This window comes from Schistocerca piceifrons, chromosome 8 (assembly GCF_021461385.2).
Source record: "Schistocerca piceifrons isolate TAMUIC-IGC-003096 chromosome 8, iqSchPice1.1, whole genome shotgun sequence".
Taxonomy (NCBI): Eukaryota; Metazoa; Arthropoda; class Insecta; order Orthoptera; family Acrididae; genus Schistocerca; species Schistocerca piceifrons.
In genome coordinates, this window is record NC_060145.1 from 252605447 (window position 1) to 252623632 (window position 18186).

Sequence of the window (18186 nt, forward strand, 5' to 3'; positions counted from 1 at the left end):
CCGTGCGCATTCCTGAAAAGACCCAGTTTGGGAATTAGTACAGTGTCACAATAGCGTTGGCTGATGAATATCCCGTGTTCAAAGATTTGGAGTTCATAACGCTCATGCAACATTACGCCTACCCACCACAACACCTGGACCCCGAAACGATCGTATACCACAATTATGGGCTTATCCTCATATGGCAGAGGCGGGAACACGTGATGCAACCATGAACATCGTCGAACACGATCGAACTGGCATGCCCGTTCTCCTGACTTAAATGCCATCAAGCGCCTGCGGGATGTGTTGGATACACGTATTGCAGCACGTCCATATGCACCGACCACCATCTAGCAGTTGCCCAACGGAGCTGGTGGAGGAAAGGAACGCCCTACCACAAGAACTCCCTACCAATGTTATGAGCAGCATATGAGCATGTTTCAGAGCGTGCACTGCCATCTGTGGCGATCACCATCCTATTAACGTTGATGTGCCGCCTCTTATAGCGTCCAGGGGCCCATCATGGATTGCGGTGGCTTCAATGTAATTATTGTCCTTGAATATGGCGCTTATGGAACTCTCACTTCGAATTTCTTTCAGTTACCTGTACTATACTGTACTACTGCTTCCCATGTATGAAACAAGTGTCAGCGAACTATGTTATTTTGTAGTGACACATGCAAAATTTCCTTTCGTCCTCTTCTTTTGCACTCCACTGTACATAGAGAGGAAATCCACCTACAGGGCTGAAAGAGCACTGTGGGTGAGTTCTGTACTAATGGTTCGAGGTGTCATTTACATTTACGATGTATTCATAAAGTTTTAATTTACACGTCAAAAAAAATTCACGTACATGCTTCCAGCTTGCACCACAGTACCGTAGTGCGCTGCTTGAGGATGCCAAACAAAATGGTACAGCCCATCTCCACTTTATCTGTTAATTACGTGACTTTTTTCGAGCTGATAACTGTAACTTTATGATAACCCACGTATTATCGCGTTCACCATCATTACTCTACCACGCAAACATTGGGGTTACACTCGCCTGGTGTGAGACGTTCCTGGGGGGTCCACTGGGGGCCGAACCGCACAACAACCCTGGGTTCGGTGTGGGGCGGCGGTGGGGTGAGTGGACTGCTGTAGCAGGTTGAGGGGTTGTGAACCACTGAGGGCTACGGCGGGGACAAAGACTCTCCGTCGTTTCTAGGTCCCCAGTTACAATACAATACAATACCCAAGCATCCGAGTCCTGTTTGGGGTTACTTAAAACGCTTCGAGCACACTGAATTTACAACTAGAGTTATTTTTCGACTGATAGTTCCTCCATAAGAGCAACGTGCATACAAACCCATGATGCTAGCGTATTGCTTGCGATCGGAGGCTATACTTAGCTTTCATAACTTTTTGTCTGGGACCCATTTTCGCAGAGTTAAATTAGAAATAGATTGTGTTTCTCGGGTCTGAGATTGGTTTTTCTTGGGGTTTCCCTTGGTTTATAAAGCAAATTGAACATCATGCCGATCTGCGCAAATCGCAAAACACGCAATTTTTGAATGATGAGACGAGGACGATGTATCCACATCTGTGTCTGTAGACGCTCTTGAAAATCGGCCATGCCTGAAACTACTAGTGCTGAATAAAGTATACTCTAAGTGAACAAAACAACGCAACACGAAGAAATGATCCAAATGGGACGGAAATCTGTAGGTGTGATGTACTTGTACAGACAAACAAATAGTGAATTTCACAAAAATTAGGAGGTTTATTCAAGGGAAACAGCTTGACAAATTGAGCAAGTCAGTGAGGCATTGGTGCATCTCTGGCCCTTATGCAAGTTATTATTCGGCTTGGCACTGGCAAAGCTGTTGAACGTCCTCCTGAGGTATGTCGAGACAAATTCTGTCCAACTGGCGCGTTAAACTGTCAAAATCCCGAGCTGATTGGAGGTCCCTGCCCATAATGTTCCAAACGTCCTGAATTCTGGAGGGATCCGGCGACCTTGCTGGCCAAAGTAGGTTTGGAAAGTACGAAGACGAGTAGTATAAACTCTCGCCGTGTGCGAGCGGGCATTATCTTGCTGAAATATAAGACCAGGACGGCTTACCATGAAAAATAAGAGATCGGGGCGTAGAATATCGTCGACGTACCGCTGTGCTGTGAAGGTGCCGCGGATGACAACCGAAGGATATCGATACGAAAAGAAGTGACACCCCAGGCCATCACTCCTGGCTGTCGGTCCAATGGCGGAAGACAGTGAGGTTGGTATCCCACCGCTGTCTGGGGCGTCCGCAGACACGTCTTCGGTCTGAAATCTTATTGACTTGAGTAGAATTATCTTAAGTGATGAGTCTCATCTCGAATTAAGCCCAGCTGCAGCGGAGACGTGTGTGGAGACGCCCTAGACAGTGGTGGGAAACCAACCCGACTGTAAACCTCAATACAGCACAGCCGACGACCAGGAGGTAGCCCCCCCCTTTTTTTATTTATTTATTATTTTTTTTTACAGCAGAACCCCTTTGATTCTCATCCGCGACACCCTTACAGCACAGCGATACTTCGACAATATTCTCCGCGCCGTTTTGTCGCCCTCATGGCAAGCCATACTGGGCTTAGAAGAACCGAGACTGCGAGAGTTTATACTTGTTGTATTCGTGCTTAGCAAACCCTACCTCGGCCAGCAAGGTCGCCGGATTGTATCGCTGAGGAAGACATCCAACAACTCTATCAATAACACGTTTCTTGCAGTGGCCATTTTCGCAGCAGCTGTATACAAATTGTAGTTGTTTGCAAAGAGAATGCCTATTTTGCATGCTGCACATCGAAATTTTTATTTTTATTTATGCACCCAGACGCGTTTTGCCTTTTTTACAAGGCATCTGCAGGGGGTGTCCTGAAATATTACATGATTTGTCCATTTTTACACATAGGTTATGGTTTAACATCTAGGTTATTGATTAAAAAACAGTTCCTTAACGATTTTTACGAAACAGAAAGGTACTTCTTGGGTCAGATACATGGATGACATCCTATGCTTAATAGATGAACCTCAGGCAAAAATTGACCAGTTGAATACAGATATAAACACAATTCACAGAAAGATAAGGTTCACAATGGAAAAAGAACAGAACAACCAAATAAACTTTTTAGATATAACCACTAAACAATCAGCACTCAGATACATGCTTCGTAGACTCAGCACAGAACATTACCAGAAAGAACTAGACATCATCACACAAATAGCAACAAACAATGGGTACAAATGGTTCAAATGGCTCTGAGCACTATGGGACTTAACATCTGTGGTCATCAGTCCCCTAGAACTTAGAACTACTTAAACCTAACTAACCTAAGGACATCACACACATCCATGCTCGAGGCAGGATTCGAACTGCGACCGTAGCAGTCGCGCGGTTCCGGACTGAGCGCCTAGAACCGCTAGACCACCGCGGCCGGCAAACAATGGGTACAATAGGGATCTAGTTACCAAATTAAACAAAAGTTATGGCAGTTACAGTGGTATGTAACGTATACAGTGAACTGAAAGTGAACTTTAAGAGAAAAAGCAGTTTGCTTGGATTCGATGAATTAGAAGTTACCTGTAAAATACCTTTCCATTTCATAAAACAAAGTTAAGGAACTGTTTTTAAATCTATAACCTAGATGTGAAACCATAACCTATGTGTAAAAATGGACAACTCATGTAATATTTCAGGACACCCACTGAAGATGCCTTGTAAAAAGGCGAAACGCGTCTGGGTGCATGAATAAAAATAAAAAATTTCGATGTGCAGCACGTAAAAAGTGTATTTTCTTTGAAAACAACTGCAACTCTATCAATCAATGCCATAACAGTCTGCATGAGGGCCAGATTTGGACCAATACGCTATTGGCTTGCTCAATTTGTCAAGTTCTTTTTCTTGAATTAAATGGTCAAATTTCTCTGAGTCTGTTATCGTCTGTTCGTCTGTACATGTACATCTAGCGATTTCCGTTGCAATCGTACAACTTCATAGTGGTGAGTAGTTTTATTTGTGGGAGAGAGTATTTTAAAATACAGCTCGGTGGAATGATGTCTTTACTGGAATACAGAAATTTATGGAGTCAAATGGCTCCTACTTTCAAGGCGACCACCACTAACAGAACATCTTTTGGTTTGTACACAAGTACTGAGTTGTTCTCAGCTTCAAAATGATATCGAAAGCGCCATGTAAACTCTTTTGCTTATGTAGGTAAGCAACTTCCTGCTTCGCGTGCCACCAGCGGGCACGTTCCGTTCCTATCGCACCGATTTAACTGCGATGCGAGTGACCTCGCACTCAGTCGTTTACGACTGATAGCTGTAGGATGGCGTTCCAAGGACTAATGGTGTCATTTATGTGGGACATTCCCGTTATATGCATTAGGCAAGACAATATCATTCTTTTATATCAACGTACATGCTCGAGAACCGTGTCACCCAGATTTGATAAAAGACGGCCCTGGAGCTTGGTCTGCTACTTCTTGCTACAGAATTCACGAACAAAGTGAGACAACCGAGCCGTGGCCATCGGCTCTCGATGGCCATATTTGGTGAGCGCTTTGTGTGTAGACTGTGTGAACACTTGTTTAAATCTATCTGCTGTGCTGCACTGTTTCTTATGTTATTTGTTTTAAGTTTGAGCTAAACCCGGCTTCATTCACAGAATTTACCGGTTCCAATTTGGCTAACTTACATTGCTATAGGTTTCTGTCTGTTTACATCGCAGTGATTCCTATCTACCTGTTTGAGACTGTTTTGTAATTTATTACTTGTGCTCGACATCTGTTATATTTTTAACTGCTTGCTGCTTTAGCTATAGCCTTGTGTGCGTTATTGTTCGAAGTGTATTCATACATTCTGCTGCGGCTAGGCCTTGCACCTACCTGGCAACAACCAACGTTACACTCGAGAGAAACGGTCACATAACTCTTAGGGGTCAGCCTTCCCGCAGACAGACGCAAGTGGATCATGATCTGCCCGGCCACCAAGCAGCATACTCCGACAGAGTTCGCTGACCCCACGGACCTTTCGTTCCCCGTGGGCCATATAACAAAGTAATGCCTGCGGTATCTTGGCGCCCGGGCTGTATTTAGGTGTTGCAGCCATGATGAGGATTTCTTTCTGATTGGGCTTCCTGGCCCAATTGCCGAATGCAATCGCATTCCTTCTATCAGAAACTTACTTTGGAGCCGCAGAAATAACGACGCCGTGTTTCCAGTCACTGATCAGTTAGTAAAATTGTAAGATTTTTTGTCTTTGTTTCTACCCTGGACCTGAATTTTATTCCTCATACTGGAGCTTTGAACCGAGTCTACCCTTCTAGGACTTCAACTCGTACCGAGTCTAAATACATCAACATTTTAACCTCGTACTGTCCCGTGGGAACTTGAAATCTGGCCAACTGGGTGCTGTGTATTCACTAATGAGTGATATGTTCTAGCTTTGACTCTTTTTCTTGCTTAAGGCCTTCAGATGATACCGATGATTATTCGTTCATCCAAGAAGTAACTGTTGCATTCAGGCCTTCGGCCTCCCTATGAATATTGCTGTCATTTGATTACTCAAGAAAAGATTTCCTTCCCTTACGATTTATTTCGTTTTCAAGCAGAAAGTGACTTTCTAAAATAATTAATTCTTACATTGTATTTAACATAAGTCGGAGAAGAAGGATTCTCTCTCATTATTTAAAACAAATCTACGTTAATATTTCTTATCCGCCAAAGCAGGCAGACACAACACATTCTTTTACTGAAATAGATTGAATCATTCGCATCCAACTTAGAGATCAAGTAATATTTCTCTTATGCTTATATTTCACCTCATTTTATAATTACCCATCGATTGTTTCGATTTTCCATCGGAATATGTGTTTCTGTCTGTTTTTGTTCGGCCTGAATCTGTACGGCGCTGCCTTAAATTTATTTGCGGCAAAAGCTCTGCGTGATGTTACGATATTAAACCACAAATGAAAGTTTCTCAATTCGCCAATATTAAATCCTTTTGCTTGTTTTTTTTTTTTTTAACTTTCATTTGGAATTTTTATATTTCACGTGTTTAAAAGAAAAATGAACATTAATTTTTACAACTTGTTGAATATAGTATTGTCCGAATGACGTGTAAATTTTTGTATGTCATGCAACATTTCCGCTGCAGATACTCGCTTGCTGATATGCAGCACAAATCATTTCTTTTGAGTTAGGTCCCTGACATATTTCGAAGTGGAGTGCATTAACACTTCTGCAGTAGACTGCTTGTCTTCTACCACTCACTCGATGGGTTTCAAGTAAATCTGGCTTAGTGTGAGGGGGAATCCAGGGTGAACTGTTCGTTAGTGATGCGACTAATATCGTTTGTTCTGTTTTAAAGTGACATACAAGAGTTATAGACTATCTCCAATAGTGTGTTGTAATGTACTGCATATATTCAAACACATTGCCAAATTTATGGTATTGGGGGTAAATCAAGCTTTTTTTCAAATATATGTGCTACAATGCATGAACTGCTTTTTTTCATGTGTTGAGTCTCGTAACTGCTTTGACTAGTGTATTAACATCCAGTCCCAGCGCATAAGAACAGACTCAATCCAAAATCCATTGACATAATTTCAGTGGTAGTTTAGGGATGTTTTCGGAGTATTTGATATAAGGGATCCGTGTTGTATGTTGGTTCATTACAGAGTAATAATTCCATTATGATTTATTCGGTTTGTCAACCCTTTCCCCTTGGTTCTATGAGAATGGAGGAAAGAATGAAGGGAAGAGTGTAGGAGGCAGTAATATTCAATCCCCAAAACGTACAACACAATACACGGTCAAAACTTTACAGCTCAGAGTCGTTACGCCACTCTTACATTGGAATCAGTGATACCCACCCTAGGTGCATATCGAAGAACTCTTCTCAATAAACGTATCCACACTACTGCGTACGACTGATAACGTACAACTAACACTGCCAGAAAAAAAAAGAACATTCCGAACAGTACTCAATACAGTGTTGAGGGTTCAAATGGCTCTGAGCGCTATGGAACTTAACATCTGAAGTCGTCAGCAGTGTTGAGGGGGAATAGTAGAAAGTTGCCATTACTGTCGTCAACAGCAAGTGCCGTTTGTGTATGGAATATGCTTATTTTCGAGCAAGGCACACATCACATAATGTCGACATTTGGACAATTGTGCAGATATTTTCAGAGCAATACAGGTCCAAAATTCAATGGAGGAGAGAAATCAGAAGAAATGCAGTTATTCTGTGACAGGTTACCGGAGACAACTGGTTTCTTACATCAAAATACGACTACATGAACGAGAGCTGTTCGGAAAGTGCGAACGATCTATCACAAAATGGAAACCACTGTGCAAAGCCGATGAAGCTTTGCACAGATGTGTTAGGCCGTAGATACCGTCACGTCGCTCTTCTCAGTTCTGAGCGCACAGTGAGGGCGTAAAGATGTCTAGAAAATGGTGTCTCCCGTGAAGTATGGGTCCTGCTGAGAGATTTCGCCTGATTTCTTGCAGCCCCACCTAAAGTAACTGTCACGCATTTTCTTCTTCATGACAGTCCTTAGCCGCACCCTGCAGATGTTATGAGGACGCTCCTGCAGCATTTTCGGTGGGAATGTGTTTGATTAGTTCTTCTGATTTTCTTCTCTGCTTAAAGGAACGTCTGGCAATGAAGACAACATTTTGACGCAGACGTCAAGCTGCAGTACAGCGTAGAAAATTGTCGGAAACCACAGGAGGTCAACTTCTTTGACGAGGGTATTGATAAGTTGGTACAACACTACGACAGATATATAAGCCGGAGCGGGGACTATATGTGCCTGGAAGATGTAGCTAACTGTTGCAAATTAAACAGTGTGGCACGTCATGAGGATCCTCGGCATCGACACTCAATAATTCAGCTCTGGGACTGATTTGCCCTGCTGCGAAGTATTGCTGCCCAGCGTGGATAAATAATACCTTCACAAGATTTGTTGACACAAAACTCAACCATGTTACGCGTCTTATAGTAGCTGTAATCAGACCTACACCAACTTTACGACTACCGATACTTAGCCACATACCACCTCCATCTCTGCGGTGGGAAAGTGCACTCGCGCGGGAGTACAAAAAATACATGTAAAGCCTCATCTCCTTGTTCACGCTGACCAACAGTAAAAGAAAGCTTCGCTCTCACCACCCAAGTCTGGAAACTGCAGGGATGTTAGTTGACAACGGCTTTAATCTTCATAACTGCTGGTAGTTCTTACTACGACAAAACAGTTTAAGATGCCGTACATATCGACCAAGCAATCTGGCTTTGAGTTGCCACGCAAGATTTGGTCGATTTTTAACGGAACAGGAACCAACGGTGGCAGTTGCACTGGTTCTCCACACAACTGGAAGAAAATAACTTCTCCAGGTTGAGACTGTGGCGCTGGAAACAGACAGTTCGCCATGTAGTTCAAGAATGCTTTGTGGGCTCTTTCCTTGGCGATCCAACAGAGCTCCTGCTGATGACGAAGTAATCAATACACTACACTCGTGGCCTGGATATTACTTTGTATTTTGAGATAACTGTAAATAGTAATTTTCAGTGAAATAGCCATTCGCTAACCTATACAAATAAAAGGTTTGTTCAAAATAATATATCTCTGAAAGTTCCTCACCGATCGCTTTGAAATTTTGACCGACGTTGCGTTCCAATACGCGCCTGTTTCTATTTACTTACTGGAGCGCCATATGGTGTATATATATATATATATATATATATATATATATATATATATATATATATATATATATATATACACCATGTATCATTCCCGTCGGTGTGTAAATACAAATATGTATTTGAATGAAACGTTATGTCAAAATTTCAAAGGATTCGATGAAAAACATTCGGAGGTCTAGGATAATAAATAAACAAATACTAGATTTTTGGAAATAATGTATTATATACTTATTTATATACCATATGGGGCTCCAGTAGGCATGTAAAAAGACGCGCGTTATGGAATTGAAGGAGATTTAAGAATTTGAACAAACGAACATTTACATGTATATAGAAAATAAATGTAAATGCTCATTTGTTCAATATTGTAAATATGGAAAAGTTTTTCACTGATTGCTTTTAAATTTTGACACAACGTAGCATTTAGAGTATGTAAAAGTCTCTATAAAACTATTTTTGATATATGTAATATATGAATAAATATTTAATATGTAAAGGGAAGTCGTTATTACCAAACATATCGAAAGGCTCTTGACCGGTTTACTTCAAGTTTTTACACAGTACCCTATTAAACATTAGGAAGAACACAGGCTATGTATTTTTAATAGAGCTCTGCATTTCGATGAAAACAACCGCTCGAGAATTTCCCATTTCTTGCCGCTGCTCGACGGCTGGGAAAGGCCCACGCTGCGATACGCCTGTGGCCGTCTAATGCACCACGTGGTCGGTTGTCCTCCACCTCTCGGTTATCGGTTGGACTGTCGAGCACTGCCGGGCGCTCGAGCGTACTCACAATCTCGGCCGGTGACAGTACAACCACCGCGCACTATACAGTGCCGAATCGCATTAGAAACCGTGTGTAAACGCAGTTGACGACCTGGCTTTGAGCAGCGCAGACAGCGTTATGGATAACCCAAGTATAGGTCGTAAACGTTCCATTCATGAAACGAAGAGAAGTATTATGGCGAGAATTAGGAGCGGCTCATTAGTCCTGAAGAAGAAAGACATGTCGGAAGAGGAGGCGAAAAGTGAAGCTTGGAAATCGTTTGCAGTTGTAGTGGATCCTGTCACGCAGACTTCTGCTGGTTTCGTGCAATGTACCACATGTGATACCATACTTTCGTATCAGTCAAGCACAACAGATATGATTCGTCACTGCAAAAGTAAATGCGGAGCAGAAGTCCACTGGACACTTGCAGTACCAAGTAACATAAAGAAAGTTGTTGATAGGTTGGTCGATATGAGTGGAATAGATTTGCTACCGTTAAATACTTGTAGTAAGATTGGGTTCAAGAATTATTCGCAGGGGCTCATCAATGCTGGCGCCACTTACGGCAAAGTCAGTGTAGAAGATGTTCTTGTGCACCCTACCACTGTATCGCGGCATATTAAAGAAAATATAGACAAAATACGGGTGAAAATGTTGCCCAAGCTAATATGTGCCTTAAAGAACAAAATGTGCGCTTTAGACGCTGATCTGTGGTCAGATAACTACAAGAAGAGAAATTTTTTGACTGTGACGTCGCATTATGTGAATGATGAGTGGCAGCTAGAAACGCTTGTTTTGATAACAACCGTGTTTCCGGACGTACCTAAGACATAAGAGAACATACTGCACGAAATCGAAGAGCGGATGCTTGCGTTGGGAATTAACAAGAATGATCTTACGAAATGTTACTTTGTCACCGACCAAGGAGCTAATATGAAGAAGGCACTTGAATCTTACGACTGTTTGCCTTGCTTTGATCACTGCTTGATGACTGCGCTTCGTCACACATTTCAAGAGGCGTTTTTAGAAGACGAAGCCCCTGAAATCCTGTCGTGTCTACTATCAGTAAGAGTTATAGTATGCTATTTGAAGAGATCGGGTCACTCGGAGCGTCTGCGGCACTCTGTGAAGCAAGAAGCTGTAACTCGGTGGAACAGTATACTGTTAATGCTCAATTCCGTCATAAGTCAAATCGACGATATTCGAGATCTACTAGAATCCCGGGGGCAATCGACACTCTCAGAAACTTTCCAAGAAGGGTGCGTACGAGACGTTTTAGCTTTTCTAACCCCCCTTTAAAGATGCGAGTTTGGATTTGGAAACTGCAAAGATAACAACGCTGGAACGTGTGCTGCCGTGGTACAAGTCTGTTACATCATTGTGAACCAATAGACAGTGACAACGAGGTAAGAACACTTTCTATAGGTTACGATCCTTTACACAACTGTTGAATTATCAGAGTGCAGTTATGAATATGGGGTTCCCTTTTCAGCTCATGGCGAAAATAAAAAGGAGAGCAGCATACTTCATCACAGAGAAGTGCAAAATTGAGGCTATCCATTACGTTGCCACGGTTCTATGGCCATCACGGCGTCATTTGAAGAAACTCACAGCAGACGAAAAGCAAGCCGCGTATGCTGAAGTTCGACGATTGTACTCGGAACTGGCCGAAAATGGCAAGGTTCATTCACTGAAACCAATTAGTAAACGAATGTTTGTTTGTCTAATCTGCCATCTTTCGTTAGCTCAACATTTATTACGTCTACAATGTGATATTTGGGAAAGGTTTCGCAGCTTAAACATTCCACAATGCCTTTTGATGTAATTTGTGGGATATATATATATAAAATGTCACCGTAAATATAGTCGTTTAGTAACCAGTAATTCTAACTTCGGTGTATATATATTCGAAGGTGACAGGAATATCTTACGGATGTTTTCATTCATGTTTAGAGTCCACTCAAGGAAACAGTGACCAAGTTCTTCCCATGAAAAAGTGCAGGATGGACTGGAGTTCGGATGAGGACGACGAAGATGGACACACAGTTACTACCAATGAACTCGATAGGTACCTTTCGCTCTCCAAATCAGACTGTAGCTGTGCCGAAGGACAAATTTTGCAGTGGTGGAAAACGGACGCGGGGTTATTTCCAAGGCTGTCGGTAGTAGCCAGAAGAGTTCTCAGTATTCCTGCCACTACTGCTGCCAGCGAGAGAAATTTTAGCCAGGACGGTCACATGCTGTCCAGCAAAAGATCGTGCCTGGAATCAAACAAGGTGGATGATCTCTTATTGATCCATCACAATTACGTTAGTATTCACAACATACCACGTAATAACAAGGAAGGAAACATTCCTCAAACTCTATAAATGTATGATTCCACTTTCATTGACTTCACAGGAAGTAGTTCAAACCTCCAGCTGTAGTAATAGCTCCAGGAACACAAATGACGCCTGTGTAGCAGGGAGGCCCAATGACGAAAAACGAATTGTATAGTCATGATTCATTTGTAACGTTGTTTACAGGTCATAATTTGTTCAGAAATTAACGTTTGTGCAACAAAATTTCGTGAGTAGTACTTTTAACTCCGTCATTCCTTCCCGATCCTGCATTCAATATTAGTACAACGTATACGTGGCCGAGTTTGGAGATAGGCTACACATAGTCCATGATTAAACTACTGTGTTCCCGTTCGTCTACCGAACGGAACAAAATACTAAATACAGACATTACAGTTTTTAACGTTACAGTTACTGGAATATATGATAACCTCAAAGGCGAAAGTCCAGTAGTCTGCAACATATTAACAAACATCAAATGTAACATATACAGGTGTATTATTTAGGTCATAGAACTGATAGTAAACAACGAAAGACATTTGTAAAAGAAATAAGTGAGTGGTTAATGTGAAGCGGTGGCCTCTGATCTCAAGGAGTGTGACGAAGCGCCGCACGCTGGCACTGAGTCCACCGGTTACTGGCGACCGGCCGAGCGTTTGGCGCACTCGGCCGAGCGCTGGCGATCGGCTGCCCACAGCCGCCGGAAGAGGATGCTCGGCCGCATACTCCCGAGAGCCAGAGGGGCGAGCGGGACTCGCCGGTAAAAATCGGAGATAATGCAGACCTCTAATTTTTAATACGTATAATACGAGTATATATAAAATATGTAATAGTGAAACATTATCAGCAAACAGGAATGTTGTATTAAGGCTTATCGGTTTATAATCACTACCAAAGACTCTGAATTTGCAATAACAGTATACAAGGCTCGAGGTCAAAGAGAGGAGGAAAAGGGAGATGGAAAGAGGGGTGGGACGAAATGGACACAGAAAGAGGAAAGGAGAAGATGGCCAGAGAGAGGTGGCACGAGGAATGGGAGGGGGGGGGAGGGGGCAAGAGGAGGTGTCGGACGGAGAGGGAGGGGGGGGGAAGGAGGAGAGCATGGACAGAGAGAGACGGAGGAGGAGAGGGGCGGAATGGAGGGATGAGATTGCGACGTATATCTAGTTCTCTCAGCACGAGGTCTCATACATATTTCTCTTTTCTTTCTTTTCTTTTTAATCAGACTGAGCCACAGCTACGTGTCACTGGGAAGAACTAGCAAATAAATCAAATTTGAAGGCTACGTACAATCATTTAAAAAAAAACTGGCACTTTTAGTTTGAAGCAGGACAAGTACAGATCGGGTAAAATAAAAGTGCCTAGGAAAATATTTTGTGCACCTGAAGATAGGCAATCCAACTTGCGTCACCTGCGCCAATAGCAGATGTTATAAATTGGGTTGCCTGTCTTAAGGGACATGGAACATTTTCGTGGCCCGTTTCATCTTGCCCACTCTGTATTATGATTGAGAGAATAGTTTTTTTGGCAGTAGTACGCTATGCTGTGCATATCTGTATAATTTGCTACAGTACGTTTCTATCTGAAGTGTTTGTAATCACAGACTACTTGCGCTCGCCGCCTGGCCTGCTAGGCTGCACTGCGCCTCTTACCCGTGTCGTGGGCGGCGACGCTGTCGACGACGTCGCTGAGGCGGCGGATCTGTCGGCGGCGCACGTTGTGGCCCGCGCTGCAGACGGCCAGCGAGCTGAGCGCGTAGTCCGCCTCCAGGCCCGCCTCGTGGTTATGCAGCATGTCTGCCGCAACACACACACACACTTGCATCACCATTACCATTCCTCGTACTGACTCCTGCGTTACGCTGATTCTTTTTCTGGTTTTGAACTACCATAACGTGCCCGACGAATAGTTATATTACAAGAGTAGAAGTTGAGAATACCTCTTCAGTTGTAAAGCTCTTATCATTTATCATGTTGATAACTTTGTGCTGCGACCCCGAACGCCGCTATGGACGAGTCCTGGACGCGGCCTGCCGCCGAGGAGCACAGAGCAGAGTACTGCGTCCTGTACTCGTCCCTAGCGGCCCTCGGGGTGGCAGCACAAAGTTATCAACATGGTGATGGACGTGTAAGAACCTGAAACGGGTCGTGATTTAAGCATTGGTAAATAAAAAGAACCTTACAGATGTAATGGTTCTTTATTTACGTTACCATTACGGCACTCCAACCCCAGTTCTCGATACCAGTAATATCGTACTACTTTTCTGCGAATTAACAGACATATTTTTGTGACAATATTCACATTTGGTTTTATTAATGTATAGGTACTCCGATGTATCGGTATATTACAATGATATGGTTCTTGTGTGTATTCATATCTGTGAGACTGTCATAATCTTTGACTTACTTGTAACCGTTTTGGCGCGAATGCGCACAGAGCAGTCTTTGTTTCACTTTGCAGAAGTTAATTTGTTATTTCGCTTTGTAAAATAAGTCAAGTCTTGTGTTTGGTTAAAGTGGAAAGTAAATATATGAAGATTGATACAAAACTGTTTTCTTGATGATGTGACAATTAAGAAGAAGTATATGTGAATTTACAAGAAGTTTAATAAAAATGTGGATCGTGAACACCAAGTCAAAAATTATTTCTACCATACCATTGTTCTGATCTGGGATTGTTTGATCATTAAGAATTTCCTGAAAAACGCATTTGTTAGGTCTTCTAATGTTGCTAAAACGCAGATCTGGACCTTCTAGCAGTCAAAGTGGAATCACCCTAGAATCAACAAGATGAGCCCTAACAACTTCGACGAAATCTACGTGGGAATCCGTTAAAGATAAGTGCCAAAATTAATGACTTTTTTTTATAGTGACTTCATTATTTCCATTCTGACCATACCATCCACAGTCAATAACTCTGTTATTGCCCGATAAAGCGAACATATGCTTCGTGAGCAACATTATCAATCTGATTTGTAACCAACTTTGCAAGTGTTAGACAGATGAACCGGTATTTCGCCCTCTACTATAATGCTCAATTGCGGATGTTCCTCCAGCAGAATTGTTCTACATCTACATGTACATTTATACTCCGCAAGCCACCCAACGGTGTGTGGCGGAGGGCACTTTACGTGCCACAGTCATTACCTCCCTTTCCTGTTCCAGTCGCGTATGGTTCGCGGGAAGAACGACTATCTGAAAGCCTCCGTGCGCGCTCTAATCTCTCTAATTTTACATTCGTAATCTCCTCGGGAGGTATAAGTAGGGGGAAGCAATATATTCGATACCTCATCCAGAAACGCACCCTCTCGAAACCTGGCGAGCAAGCTACACCGCGATGCAGAGCGCCTCCCTTGCAGAGTCTGCCACTTAGTTTGTTAAACATCTCCGTAACGCTATCACGGTTACCAAATAACCCTGTGACGAAAGGCGCCGCTCCTCTTTGGATCTTCTCTATCTCCTCCGTCAACCCGATCTGGTACGGATCCCACACTGATGAGCAATACTCAAGTATAGGTCGAACGAGTGTTTTGTAAGCCACCTCCTTTGTTGATGGACTACATTTTCTAAGGACTCTCCCAATGAATCTCAACCTGGTACCCGCCTTACCAACAATTAATTTTATATGATCATTCCACTTCAAATCGTTCCGCACGCATACTCCCAGATATTTTACAGAAGTAACTGCTACCAGTGTTTGTTCCTCTAACATATAATCATACAATAAAGGATCCTTCTTTCTATGTATTCGCAATACATTACATTTGTCTATGTTAAGGGTCAGTTGCCACTCCCTGCACCAAGTGCCTATCCGCTGCAGATCTTCCTGCATTTCACTACAATTTTCAAATGCTGCAACTTCTCTGTATACTACAGCATCATCCGCGAAAAGCCGCATGGAACTTCCGACACTGTCTACTAGGTCATTTATATATATTGTGAAAAGCAATGGTCCCATAACACTCCCCTGTGGCACGCCAGAGGTTACTTTAACGCCTGTAGACGTCTCTCCATTGAAAACAACATGCTGTGTTCTGTTTGCTAAAAACTCTTCAATCCAGCCACACAGCTGGTCTGTTATTCCGTAGGCTCTTACTTTGTTTATCAGGCGACAGTGCGGAACTGTATCGAACGCCTTCCGGAAGTCAAGAAAAATAGCATCTACCTGGGAGCCTGTATCTAATATTTTCTGGGTCTCATGAACAAATAAAGCGAGTTGGGTCTCACACGATCGCTGTTTCCGAAATCCATGTTGATTCCTACATAGTAGATTCTGGGTTTCCAAAAACGACATGATACTCGAGCAAAAAACATGTTCTAAAATTCTACAACAGATCGACGTCAGAGATATAGGCCTATAGTTTTGCGCATCTGCTCGACGACCCTTCTTGAAGACTGGGACTACCTGTGCTCTTTTCCAATCATTTGGAACCTTCCGTTCCTCTAGAGACTTGCGGTACACGCCTGTTAGAAGGGGGCAAGTTCTTTCGCGTACTCTGTGTAGAATCGAATTGGTATCCCGTCAGGTTCAGTGGACTTTCCTCTGTTGAGTGATTCCAGTTGCTTTTCTATTCCTTGGACACTTATTTAGATGTCAGCCATTTTTTCGTTTGTGCGAGAATTTAGAGAAGGAACTGCAGTGCGGTCTTCCTCTGTGAAACAGCTTTGGAAAAAGGTGTTTAGTATTTCAGCTTTACGCGTGTCATCCTCTGTTTCAATGCCATCATCATCCCGGAGTGTCTGGATATGCTGTTTCGAGCCACTTACTGATTTAAAGTAAGACCAGAACTTCCTAGGATTTTCTGTCAAGTCGGTACATAGAATTTTACTTTCGAAGTCACTGAACGCTTCACGCATAGCCCTCCTTACGTTAACTTTGACATCGTTTAGCTTCTGTTTGTCTGAGAGGTTTTGGCTGCGTTTAAGCTTGTAGTGAAGCTCTCTTTGCTTTCGCAGTAGTTTCCTAACTTTGTTGTTGAACCACGGTGGGTTTTTCCCGTCCCTCGCAGTTTTACTCGGCACGTACCTGTCTAAAACGCATTTTACGATTGCCTTGAACTTTTTCCATAAACACTCAACATTGTCAGTGTCAGAACAGAAATTTTCGTTTTGATCTGTTAGGTAGTCTGAAATCTGCCTTCTATTACTCTTGCTAAACAGATAAACCTTCCTCCCTTTTTTTATATTCCTATTAACTTCCATATTCAGGGATGCTGCAACGGCCTTATGATCACTGATTCCCTGTTCTGCACATACAGAGTCGAAAAGTTCGGGTCTGTTTGTTATCAGTAGGTCCAAGATGTTATCTCCACGAGTCGGTTCTCTGTTTAATTGCTCGAGGTAATTTTCGGATAGTGCACTCAGTATGTCACTCGATGTTCTGTCCCTACCACCCGTCCTAAACATCTGAGTGTCCCAGTCTATATCTGGTAAATTGAAATCTCCACCTAAGACTATAACATGCTGAGAAAATTTATGTGAAATGTATTCCAAATTTTCTCTCAGTTGTTCTGCCACTAATGCTGCTGAGTCGGGAGGTCGGTAAAAGGAGCCAATTATTAACCTAGCTCGGTTGTTGAGTGTAACCTCCACCCATAATAATTCACAGGAACTATCCACTTCTACTTCACTACAGGATAAACTACTACTAACAGCGACGAACACTCCACCACCGGTTGCATGCAACCTATCCTTTCTAAACACCGTCTGTACCTTTGTAAAAATTTCGGCAGAATTTATCTCTGGCTTCAGCCAGCTTTCTGTACGTATAACGATTTCAGCTTCGGTGCTTTCTATCAGCGCTTGAAGTTCCGGTACTTTACCAACGCAGCTTCGACAGTTTACAATTACAATACCGACTGCTGCTTGGTCCCCGCATGTCCTGACTTTGCCCCGCACCCGTTGAGGCTGTTGCCCTTTCTGTACTTGCCCAAGGCCATCTAACCTAAAAAACCGCCCAGCCCACGCCACACAACCCCTGCTACCCGTGTGGCCGCTTGTTGCGTGTAGTGGGCTCCTGACCTATCCAGCGGAACCCGAAACCCCACCACCCTATGGCGCAAGTCGAGGAATCTGCAGCCCACACGGTCGGAGAACCGTCTCAACCTCTGATTCAGACCCTCCACTCGGCTCTGTACCAAAGGTCCGCAGTCAGTCCTGTCGACGATGCTGCAGATGGTGAGCTCTGCTTTCATCCCGCTAGCGAGGCTGGCAGTCTTCACCAAATCAGATAGCCGCCGGAAGCCAGAGAGGATTTCCTCCGATCCATAGCGACTCACATCATTGGTGCCAACATGAGCGACCACCTGCAGATGGGTGCACCCTGTACCCTTCATGGCATCCGGAAGGACCCTTTCCACATCTGGAATG

General features: G+C 43.2%; 1 protein-coding gene across 1 annotated transcript in view; it reads right to left on the minus strand.

The window, feature by feature from the left end:
* The window catches only part of LOC124712249 (uncharacterized protein CG3556-like), a 614255-nt gene that overhangs the window by 80245 nt on the left and 515824 nt on the right, over positions 1–18186 (minus strand). The window contains exon 7 of the mRNA XM_047242544.1: positions 13471–13614. Coding sequence (XP_047098500.1) covers positions 13471–13614 — 144 coding nt within the window. The remainder of the gene's footprint in view (positions 1–13470; positions 13615–18186) is intronic.